At 54.5% G+C, this 12,026-nt stretch overlaps 1 protein-coding gene across 6 annotated transcripts in view; it reads right to left on the bottom strand.

Annotated features, from left to right (window-relative positions):
• The window catches only part of KCNQ1 (potassium voltage-gated channel subfamily Q member 1), a 376,265-nt gene that overhangs the window by 33,106 nt on the left and 331,133 nt on the right, over nt 1-12,026 (bottom strand). Inside the window, exons 16-17 of one of the 6 annotated variants that reach the window (XM_088832131.1) lie at nt 4,819-4,866; nt 743-1,087 (exon numbers count right to left, since the gene is read on the bottom strand). The exons of 2 other annotated variants lie outside the window; for them this stretch is intronic. In XM_088832131.1, coding sequence (XP_088688257.1) covers nt 1,020-1,087; nt 4,819-4,866 — 116 coding nt within the window. In that variant the 3' untranslated portion in view covers nt 743-1,019. Of the gene's footprint in view, nt 1-742; nt 1,088-4,818; nt 4,867-12,026 lie in introns of those variants that run through there. 3 more of the 6 variants (XM_088832129.1, XM_088832132.1, XM_088832130.1) reach the window with 3 other exon arrangements.

Here is a 12,026-nt window from a genome sequence, read left to right as displayed (position 1 = left end):
GTGGGGCCATGGCTCTTGCCATGCTGCCAAGCCGACCTGAAGGCCAGATGCCCGAGGGCAGCTCCCTGTGATGTAAACAGTGGCAAATCCATCACCGTGGCCCAAACACAGCCACCTCCACCCCAGTGCCCTGTCTGCTGTGGACAGGGACTCAGGACCCCTCTGAGTGTGCGTGAGGTCTCAGCTCTGATGGGCAAGACCCCTTCAGTGAGCAGGGCCCGCTCCAGCAGCTAGGGCATGGCGTGTGGGGTGGTATGGTGCCCAGGCGGCGGGCAGCAAGCAGGGTGTGGTTGGGGGAAGAGCCTCCTCCTCGCCCAGGTCAGCGGGAGGGAAGGAAGGAGGACGGGAGAGTCGGAGGGAGGGGAAGGACGGGCTCGCTTTCATGCAGGCCCGTGCCGGGCCCTGGCAGTACTTGGTCCAGTCCTCTCTGCTCTAGTCCCAGAGGGCAGGGGGCCAAGGCACAGAGGGGTCTGAGACCCTCCAGAGTGAGGCTGCTGGAAGGACGCAGGATGCCCGGCTAAATCTGAGCTACACGTCAACAGTGGCTTCTCACAGTGTAAGTACGGCACACGAGATACTGGGGAACGAAGCGAGGTGTTAGTCACTCAGTCTTGCCACTCTTCGCGACCCCATGGACTGTAGCCCACCAGGCCCCTCTGTCCATGGGCTTCTCCAGGCAAGAACACTGGGGTGGGTAGCCATGCCCTTCTCCAGGGGATCTTCCTGACCCAGGGATTGAACCTGGGTCCCCTGCATTGCAGGCAGACTCTTTACCATCTGAGCCACCAAGAAATATTTGGGGTGCATGTCATCCTAAAAAATCACATATTTTAGGTGTCCTGCATTTTTATTTGCAAAATCTGGCCAGCTTCCAGAGACCCCACAGCTTGGGAGGGGCTTTCAGACTTGGGAACCCCCACCTGTCTTTGGGATAGAAGGTCCATCTGCCTGCTTGTGGGAACCCTCCAGCCTTCAGACTTCCTCATCAGGGGCATCCCTCAGGGCGCAAGCGCGGCAGCTTATGCTCTGGCGGTTGCTGCAGGTGGGGCCAGTTCATACACTCTGTCACTCCCTTCTGCATCCAATCCTGAAAATCATGCACAAGATGGATCAGAAAATAGCCCACCTGGAAAGGTCTACAACTTACACTGGTCAGTGTGAGTCAGGCAGCGGAGTGGAGCTCTGGCAGCGAGTGTGGGGAAGCACAAGACTGTGGCTTTTGGGGAGGTAGGTATGGGGCTACTGAGACCCACTTGCCACCTGACGGAGAGCAACTGAATTGGAAGCAGGCTGAAAGTGCCACTACTGTAGCTCCCTCCTCTGGATCAAGCCATACCTGAAGTTGTTACTGTGAATTTCTTTTTTTTTTTTTAATGAGTGAATACATTTCCTTCTTTTCTCAGGCAAGTTTAAGGAGAGTTTCTATTCCTTGAAATGGAAAATCAAGGCCAGGATCAGGTTTCTGGGCTTCTTTGTACATTGGGCAACGGAGGGGGCACAGGGGCATGGCTGCCTGAGAGGGCTTCCCAAGGAGGGGATGACTCAGAGGGACAGGAAAGGCAGTGCGAGGGTGGAAAGGAGCATGAGGTGGGCACACGTGGTGTTGAGGAAGAGGCCCTGGAGCCGGTTTGCTGGGCATGAGGCTTGAGTCACTATGGGGTCCTGAGCAGTGAGGGCTTTGACGGGCTGTCTGAGCAGTGAGGGCTTTGACGGGCTGTCTGAGCAGTGAGGGCTTTGAAGGGCTGTCTGAGCAGTGAGGGCTTTGAAGGGCTGTCTGAGCAGTGAGGGCTTTGACGGGCTGTCTGAGCAGTGAGGGCTTTGACGGGCTGTCTGAGCAGTGAGGGCTTTGACGGGCTGTCTGAGCAGTGAGGGCTTTGACGGGCTGTCTGAGCAGTGAGGGCTTTGACGGGCTGTCTGAGCAGTGAGGGCTTTGACGGGCTGTCTGAGCAGTGAGGGCTTTGACGGGCTGTCTGAGCAGTGAGGGCTCTGAAGGGCTGTCTGAGCAGTGAGGGCTTTGACGGGCTGTCTGAGCAGTGAGGGCTCTGAAGGGCTGTCTGAGCAGTGAGGGCTTTGAAGGGCTGTCTGAGCAGTGAGGGCTCTGAAGGGCTGTCTGAGCAGTGAGGGCTTTGACGGGCTGTCTGAGCAGTGAGGGCTCTGAAGGGCTGTCTGAGCAGTGAGGGCTTTGACGGGCTGTCTGAGCAGTGAGGGCTTTGACGGGCTGTCTGAGCAGTGAGGGCTCTGAAGGGCTGTCTGAGCAGTGAGGGCTTTGACGGGCTGTCTGAGCAGTGAGGGCTCTGACGGGCTGTCTGAGCAGTGAGGGCTCTGAAGGGCTGTCTGAGCAGTGAGGGCTTTGACGGGCTGTCTGAGCAGTGAGGGCTCTGAAGGGCTGTCTGAGCAGTGAGGGCTTTGACGGGCTGTCTGAGCAGTGAGGGCTCTGACGGGCTGTCTGAGCAGTGAGGGCTCTGACGGGCTGTCTGAGCAGTGAGGGCTCTGACGGGCTGTCTGAGCAGTGAGGGCTCTGAAGGGCTGTCTGAGCAGTGAGGGCTCTGACGGGCTGTCTGAGCAGTGAGGGCTCTGACGGGCTGTCTGAGCAGTGAGGGCTCTGACGGGCTGTCTGAGCAGTGAGGGCTCTGACGGGCTGTCTGAGCAGTGAGGGCTCTGACGGGCTGTCTGAGCAGTGAGGGCTCTGACGGGCTGTCTGAGCAGTGAGGGCTCTGACGGGCTGTCTGAGCAGTGAGGGCTCTGACGGGCTGTCTGAGCAGTGAGGGCTCTGAAGGGCTGTCTGAGCAGTGAGGGCTCTGACGGGCTGTCTGAGCAGTGAGGGCTCTGACGGGCTGTCTGAGCAGTGAGGGCTCTGACGGGCTGTCTGAGCAGTGAGGGCTCTGACGGGCTGTCTGAGCAGTGAGGGCTCTGAAGGGCTGTCTGAGCAGTGAGGGCTCTGACGGGCTGTCTGAGCAGTGAGGGCTCTGACGGGCTGTCTGAGCAGTGAGGGCTCTGACGGGCTGTCTGAGCAGTGAGGGCTCTGACGGGCTGTCTGAGCAGTGAGGGCTCTGACGGGCTGTCTGAGCAGTGAGGGCTCTGACGGGCTGTCTGAGCAGTGAGGGCTCTGACGGGCTGTCTGAGCAGTGAGGGCTCTGACGGGCTGTCTGAGCAGTGAGGGCTCTGAAGGGCTGTCTGAGCAGTGAGGGCTTTGACGGGCTGTCTGAGCAGTGAGGGCTTTGACGGGCTGTCTGAGCAGTGAGGGCTTTGACGGGCTGTCTGAGCAGTGAGGGCTTTGACGGGCTGTCTGAGCAGTGAGGGCTCTGAAGGGCTGTCTGAGCAGTGAGGGCTCTGACGGGCTGTCTGAGCAGTGAGGGCTCTGAAGGGCTGTCTGAGCAGTGAGGGCTCTGAAGGGCTGTCTGAGCAGTGAGGGCTTTGACGGGCTGTCTGAGCAGTGAGGGCTCTGAAGGGCTGTCTGAGCCGGAGCAGCAGCCCTCTCCCTGACAGCTGCATGTTCACCTGCCCTTCCCACGCTGACCTGTCAGGCAGAGATTCTGAACCAGCCTATCCCAACTCTGCAGATAGGGAAAAAGCGGGTCTTAAGATGTAAGGATGTATCTGGAATTTCCAGAAAGATTCTAGGAGCTGTTACACCCATCAAGGAAGCTCAGGATACCACGACACGTGTTAGAGGACAAGGAAATGCCAGAGGATGCTCAAAAGTGGGTCACTTGGAATTGGAAGAGGTAAAGGTTAGGACATGATCCTATAAATAGAAAAGAGAGAAATGAGAGCCTACAGTTTCCTAAAAAATGTCTTCAATCTGATTAAACAGAATTCTAGAGACATAGTAGAAGCAGTGACAGATTTTATTTTTCTTGGGCTCCAAAATCTCTGTGGACAGTGATGGCAGCCATGAAATTAACAGACACTCACCCTTTGGAAGGAAAGCTATGACAAACCTAGACAGTGTATTAAAAAGCAGAGACACCACTTTGCTGACAAAGGTCCATATAGTCAAAGCTATGGCTTTTCCAGTAGTCATGTAAGGATGTGAGAATTGGACCATGAAGAAGGCTGAGTGCCAAAGAATTGATGCTTTCAAATTGTGGCTCTGGTCAAGACTGTTCGGAGTCCCTTGGATTGCAAGGAGATCAAACTAATTAATCCGAGAGGAACTCAAACCTGAATATTCATTGGGAGGACTGATGCTGAAGCTGCAGCTCTTTGGTTATGTGGCGTGAAGAGCCAACTCATTGGAAAAGACTTTGATGCTGGGAAAGACTGAAGGCCAAAGGGAAAGGGGGCGGTAGAGGATGAGGTGCTTAGAGAGCATCAGTGATTCAATGGACACGAGTCTGAGCGAGCGCCAAGAGATGGTAGAGGTGAGAGAAGCCTGGCGCGCTGCGGTCCTTGGGGTTGCAAAGAGGACATGATACAGTGGCCGGCCAGTAGCAAGAGGCACAGAGAGAGCGGTGTGAAGGGAATGATCAGAAACAGTAAAGAAAACGTCCTGCAGCTCAAAGACTCCAGTCTCCAAAGGGCTCATCGTGTGCCCAGCACCAGCAACGGTCAAGGTCAACCACAAAGGAAACTTGCCTGGAACTCAGACCCTGAAGCTGCAGCGTAGAGATTGAAAACTAGGCGAAAAAAAATGAAGGCCACTGACCAAGTCAGGCGTGAGCTTCCTGAGAGCAAGGCTGAATGTTCGAACAGCACAGGACAAGGCCTTCAACGTTCTGAAGGAAAACTGGAAGTTCTATACCCAGTTCAACTATCTCCAGGGCATAATGGCTGAATAAAGTCGTTTCCATGTGTGTGAGGACTCAGAATGCTTACCTTCCACACACTTCTTGTTAGGAAGGTCCTGAAGATTTTCCCAAGAAACTGAAGAAGTAAACAACAAAAAATTGATGAGATCCAGGGAGCAGTAAATCCAGCCCAGGATAGTCATACAGGTGAGTTCCAGAAGGAAGTTAGGCAGGTGACCGTGGGGGAAAAACATCCAGGCTGGAGCAGGGGTGGGCGGGGAGGTTCCAGGGAGAATATGACCAGGACATGGGGTGGGGGGAAGCTGAGAGATGGGGTACCTCTTGGAGACGATATTGAAGGCTGACAGTACAAGGGAAGAAGGGCAGCAGTGAAGCAGGCAAGGACTAGAGGACCTTCTCGAATCAGTAACTTGAGAAAGAAATCCAACCAGTCAGGAGATTAACCAAAATCAGAATAAAGCGCTGAGGAATGGGCACTGGCTGGAAAGACCAGGGTGAACCCCAGCTCCACCTTAACGTAGAACCAAGATACCCTGACAGAAGGACTGGAGCACGAGTGTTAGACCCCTGGACCAATGTCATGAGGACAGCCCGAACAACATCCTGGGAGGCAGGAAGGAGGGTGGGCAGGATCGCGGCACCGCTCAGCGCTGCACGAAGCTGACAGAGGACCGCAGAACCCCACGACGGCTCCCGGCCTCCCTCATTTATAATATGCTTTCCTTTGACATGAAGTGACATTTAGAAATGAACTTCTCCTTTGGTGAAGACACATTTATCTAATTCAGTGATTTTTATATTTCACTTTTTTCCCCCTCTTTTATTCATTGAGAAAAATGAATAAATCAAAAGCAGCATTTCCACGTGCATAATAGTTTCCGATAGTGTGTCTGTCTGTTCATCCACCCATCAATCTCCCAACCACAAATCTACCCACCCACCTGTCTATTCATCCCCTACCCACCTCATCCATCTACTTATCCATCCACCCACCCACCCGTTCATTCGTCATCTAGTCATCCCTCCGTCCATCCCTCCACCATCCACCCACCATCTGTCCCTCCGCCTCCTCCCCATCCCCCAATGACATATCCATCCATCTGCTGATCTATCCACCCTTGTCCCTACACAACACGCAGAGCAATGTTTGGAATGCTGCTCCCCTTATGCTAACGATCGGTATTTCTGGAATAACAAGAGATGCCCTTAGGAGGAAGGAGGGAGGTCCTGGAGGTCCGGACTTTTCCAACTTTTCTGTTTTATTCTAATTTTCTAGAAATTCAAACAGAACTAAAATAGCTATCAATCTGTCTAAACACTTCCATTGAAAAGAATTGACGATAGTTATCTATGGAGATAGTAGGGTCCTTTTTTGGTTTTCTCCTCTGGACAGCTCAGCCCTGAAGCCTATTAATAGCAACTCTGAGTGCTATTTTCAGATGCCCCTCCCATGGAGGTCTTCCCTGACCACCCTGGCTCCCTTCCGTCACAGTGCCCTGCTCTGTCTCTGCCCAATAATTATCCAGGTCTGTAATTACGTGGTGTATTTTTGACCAGGGGCAGCTCCATGACACCAGGAGCAGCATCTCGTCCTTGCAGGCCTCTAGAGCCGTCCGCCATCTGGGACATGGTAGGGCCTGGGGTGGGTGCTGTGGGGGGATTGCACTGGGTTAGCCTGGACACCTTCCCTCTGAACTGCACCCACCAGACTCCTGATGCCCTGAGCAGATGGCACTAAATCTTGGTCTGGTACTTGGCAGCAGGCGGGGAAGACGAACCCACAGCGGTGCCCACAAGAGGAGGCGGGAAGCTAGAGCTTCCACCTCGCCACGTGCCGGGCGCCAGGCCAGGTGCTAAGCAGACAGGGCTCCAGGTAATCCTGGCCAAGGTCCCGGAGCTGGCATCCCTGTCTCCTCCTTAAGGATGCCAAATCCAAGGCCCAGAGGGGCCCCGTGGGGTACCCGGGGCACACAGCGGGGAGGGCCGAGTCTGAAGGCTTCATCTGCTCTAACCTGGCTCAGCCACTGCTAGGAGAGGTCACAGGGGCTGCAGTGGGGCCTGGAGAGACAGGTGAAGGGAGGAGGTGCTGGTGGTCACTTGGGCCTGGGGCAGAGGTGAGCATAGGGGAGGAGAAATGGAGCAGAGGAGATGAGTGGGCAGTGGCCATGCAGAGTCGTGGCTGAGGAATGCCCCTGAGACTGGGACAGAGGGGGTGATAAGAGGGTGGGGGAGGCCCCGGGCCCAGAGGTGCCACAGCTGCTACCTGCCACTCTCTGGGGACCCCTGCAGGCACCCCACACATCCCCTGGCTGCTGGCTCTGGGGTTGCCTGGGGTGGGCAGGGGGCCTGTCTCAGGCTCCCCATGGTCTCGGGATGGCTCAGGGGTTGTGCTGGCCTCTTTTCCACAAAGCAGGACCCCGCTGACCAGGCAGACCAGGCTGAGCTGCCTTCCAGGCTCCAGACTGCAGGGCACCTGTGGGCCCCCAGGCTTGGGAACTGCAGGGGTGGCGCAGACAAGCCTGCCATGCTGGCCTGCCCCACCCCAGGCTGAGCGCCACCCCCCCCAGGACTGAGATTGCAGGAGGGAAAGGGGCAGAGAGAGAGGTCTGGAGGACAGTGTGCAGGAAGTGAGGGAGGAGCTCTGGAGGGGAATGGAGGCGGAAGGGCGGTGGGGGAGGGGCAGGGAGAGGCCCCCAGTCCCCGCGCCCCAGCTCCCGCCCGGCTGCGTCCCCGGCCTGAGTGGCCGCACCATGCCCAGCAGGAAGGCAGCACGGCCGAGGACTGGCCAGAGCCGGCGGGAGCGTTCCACGGAGAGATTTATTAGTGAAACAAAAGCATATTTTTTCAGGCAGGACTGTTTGTGCAGTTTGCTCATGGCAGTGCCTTGGCTGGGGGCCCGGAGGCCGCAGACCCACTCGGCCGGCCGTCAGCTCGCGGCCCGTGGTCCTTATCTGTTCCCCGACATCAAAGCAGGGCTTTTCATAAGCGAATTAAACCAGCACACCCAGGGCCCAGGGACTGGACGGGCAATTAGCTCTGGGTTGGGGGGGGTGGACGCCCCCCAGCAATCGTGAAGCACTTTGCTAAGGAGTTGCTACAGCTTGTCAGACCCGATGAAATATTTTGCCCAAAGCTCATTATAATAATGAACCTGCATTTCTTTCCCCAAGAGAATAATTAGCAGACTTCCAAGTGGGTTGAAGCGGCGATTTAAAAACTGCCCCCTAATTGTCCCATTTACTCCATTCAGTGACAGGGAGCTGGCGCCTCGGTGAGGGCCCAGACTCCCCCGCGGTCACGGCCAGGCTGGCCCCAGGCTCACAGGCCCTGCCGCCCTCCCGGCCACTGTGGCTGCATCCACCACCCCCTGCCCAGCTCCGGGGGGTTGGCTTGGGAGGGAGGCCTCAGCCCCATTTCTGGGAGGGCGTCAGCCTCCTTGTGGGGATGGGGGTCTGTCCCCCAACAGACCCTGGGCCAGAATGTCCTGGGGCAAGGCCCCAGTGAGGCACATGGCGGGGGGTGGGGAGTGAAGGAGGTGCCAGGGCATGTGTGAAGGAGGGTGACGGTGTGGGGAGAAGTCAGGGCAGGGTGAGCCCACGAAGCACCGGGGGCTCTGAGGCCCCCACCCCGCCCCCACTGGGGGCTGAGACCCCCACAAAGCCCCAGGTGGTCCCAGGGCACGCACTAAGCAGATGCCAGCCACTGCTGGGCAGGCAGAGGGGAGAGGTCACCGATGCTTGGCCACTCAGCCTGGCTGGGCTGAAGCTGGGGTCCTGGGTCCCCATGGCCCAGCGTGCGGTCACTCGTCCTTCCTGGACAAGGCAGCCAGGCTCTGCTCTGCACAGTGACCTGCCGTGGCCACAGTTTGGGAAGGACGGAGATGAGACCATGTGGGGGTCAGGCCACAGGGATCAGAACCTCTCCACGTTAACGTCCACTCTTCCCAGTCACAGAACCAAAAACCACTCCTGCCAGAAAATTCTGGAAAAATCCTCTTTAAAAACTGCATGTTTATGTCCACCCTCCAGAGACGACGATGGTAGTGTTTTGGTGTGTCTTCCGTGAGGTGGTATTTTACGCGCATACACGCCCACCCGGGCTGGGCTCACGCCGCGCCCTGCCGAGCCCCAAGCCACTGTGTACTCTGGACACTCTCCGGGGTCGCTGCGAGCTGCCTACTGTCCCCAGCGCTAATGGCCAGAAGCAAGCATCCCACGAACGCCCGCTGTGCGGTCTGTTTCGGGTCTCTAGCCACCGTGAGGAGGCTGTGATTAACGTGCTCGTGCAGAACCCTGTGGAAACGCTCGTCTGTCCTCTGGGGACGCAGTGCCGGGAGCAGGAGTCCAGGGCCACGGGAGAGGGACCGTCAGCAGCACCTGACGCTCCCCAGAAGGGGAAGGGCCGGCCGCTAACAGACCTTCCTCCTCTGCGCCCCCAGCACGGATGGGCTATGTCCACGTCCACTGTGGCCCACCATGCATCTTTCCATTTGAGTTCTGAGAGTAGGGGCTGTCAGTGGTCCCATGGAGGGCAAGATGGAAAGGATTTCGGGTTCAGAGCCACGTGGCCTCTCCTAAAACATCTCAACTCTGCCTGTCAGTGTGAGAGCAGCCAGACACAAGGCGCATGCCAGTGGGCGTGGCTGTGTCCCAATAAAACTTTATTGACAATAATAGGCTGAGATGCTCAACACCGAAATCAGACTGATTATATTCTTTGCAGCCAAAGATGGAGAAGCTCTATACAGTTAGCAAAAACAAGACCAGGAGCTGACTGTGGCTCAGATCATGAACTCCTTATTGCCAAATTTAGACTGAAATTGAAGAAAGTAGGGAAAACCACTAGACCATTCAGATATGACCTAAATCAAATCCCTTATGATTATACAGTGGAAGTGAGAAATAGATTTAAGGGACTAGATCTGATAGGTAGAGTGCCTGATGAACTCTGGACGGAGGTTCGTGACATTGTACAGGAGACAGGGACCAAGACCATCCCCATGGAAAAGAAATGCAAAAAAGCAAAATGGCTGTCTGGGGAGGCCTTACAAATAGCTGTGAAAAGAAGAGAAGCAAAAAGCAAAGGAGGAAAGGAAAGATATAAGCATCTGAATGCAGAGTTCCAAAGAATAGCAAGGAGAGATAAGAAAGCCTTCCTCAGCGATCAATGCAAAGAAATAGAGGAAAACAACAGAATAGGAAAAACAAGAGATCTTTTCAAGAAAATTAGAGATATCAAGGGAACATTTCATGCAAAGATGGGCTCGATAAAAGACAGAAATGGTATGGACCTAACAGAAGCAGAAGATATTAAGAAGAGGTGGCAAGAATACACAGAAGAACTGTACAAAAAAGATCTTCACGACGAAGATAATCACCATGGCGTGATCACTCACCTGGAGCCAGACATCTTGGAATGTGAAGTCAAGTGGGCCTTAGAGAGCATCACGACGAACAAAGCTAGTGGAGGTGATGGAATTCCAGTTGAGCTATTTCAAATCCTGAAAGATGATGCTGTGAAAGTGTGCACTCAATATGCCAGCAAATTTGGAAAACTCAGCAGTGGCCACAGGACTGGAAAAGGTCAGTCTTCATTCCAATCCCAAAGAAAGGGAATGCCAAAGAATGCTCAAACTACCGCACAATGCACTCATCTCACACACTAGTAAAGTCATGCTCAAAATTCTCCAAGCCAGGCTTCAGCAATATGTGAACCGTGAAATTCCAGATGTTCAAGCAGGTTTTAGAAAAGGCAGAGGCACCAGAGATCAAATTGCCAACATCCTCTGGATCATGGAGAAAGCAAGAGAGTTCCAGAAAAACATCTATTTCTGCTTCATTGACTATGCCAAAGCCTTTGACTGTGTGGATCACAATAAACTGTGGAAAATTCTGAAAGAGATGGGAATACCAGCCCACCTGACCTGCCTCTTGAGAAACCTGTATGCAGGTCAGGAAGCAACAGTTAGAACTGGACATGGAACAACAGACTGGTTCCAAATAGGAAAAGGAGAACGTCAAGGCTGTATATTGTCACCTTGCTTATTTAACTTATATGCAGAGTACATCATGAGGAACGCTGGGCTGGAAGAAGCACAGGCTGGAATCAAGATTGCCGGGAGAAATATCAATAACCTCAGATATGCAGATGACACCACCCTTATGGCAGAAAGTGAAGAGGAACTCAAAAGTCTCTTGATGAAAGTGAAAGAGGAGAGCGAAAATGTTGGCTTGAAGCTCAACATTCAGAAAACAAAGACCATGGCATCTGGTCCCATCACTTCATGGGAAATAGATGGGGAAACAGTAGAAACAGTGTCAGACTTTATTTTTTTGGGCTCCAAAATCACTGCAGATGCTGATTGTAGCCAGGAAATTAAAAGACGCTTACTCCTTGGAAGGAAAGTTATGACCAACCTAGATAGCATATTAAAAAGCAGAGACATTACTTTGCCAACAAAGGTCCGTGTAGTCAAGGCTATGGTTTTTCCCGTGGTCATGTATGGATGTGAGAGTTGGACTGTGAAGAAAGCTGATCGCCGAAGAATTGATGCTTTTGAACTGTGGTGTTGGAGAAGACTCTTGAGAGTCCCTTGTACTGCAAGGAGGTCCAACCAGTCCATTCTAAAGGAGATCAATCCTGGATGTTCATTGGAGGGACTGATGCTAAAGCTGAAACTGCAATACTTTGGCCACCTCATGCGACAAGTTGATTCACTGGAAAAACTCTGATGCTGGGAAAGGTTGGGGGTGGGAGGAGAAGGGGATGACAGAGAATGAGATGGCTGGATGGCATCACCGACTCGATGGACATGAGTTTGAGTGAACTCCGGGAGTTGGTGATGGACAGGGAGGCCTGGCGTGCTGTGGTTCATGGGGTCGCAAAGAGTCGGACACGACTGAGCGACTGAACTGAACTGAACTGAACTGAACAGGCTGAGGGCCAGATCGCTCCTGCAGGCTGCCGCTGACTGGCCCCGGCTTAGAGGACGGAAGGCGCGAGGTGAGGCCCTTCGTGACTGTGTTTCTAGGGTTTTTTTTTTGCCTACTCTTGAGTGCGTTTCTCACAGATTTGGAGTCTTTAACACCAAAAACAGGCACGCTCCACCGCTGGCTGTAGTTGTCTGCCAGCCTGCAGTCTGGAGGGCCCCGGGGGTTGCAGGCTTTGCCCCCCACTTCCGGCTCTCAGCCCCATCTTGGACCCTGGCTCAGCCTAAACCAGAGGGCCAGAGGGTGCCTCTGTCTGAAGCCCAAGGACGTCTGGCTGCTCAAACAC

Source organism: Moschus berezovskii, chromosome 25 (genome assembly GCF_049115385.1).
Source record: "Moschus berezovskii isolate FMDL1 chromosome 25, NW_MosBer_1.0, whole genome shotgun sequence".
In the NCBI taxonomy this organism is placed as follows: domain Eukaryota; kingdom Metazoa; phylum Chordata; class Mammalia; order Artiodactyla; family Moschidae; genus Moschus; species Moschus berezovskii.
The sequence above is the reverse complement of the archived record's forward strand: the minus strand, read 5'-3'. Positions and strand labels throughout refer to the sequence as shown.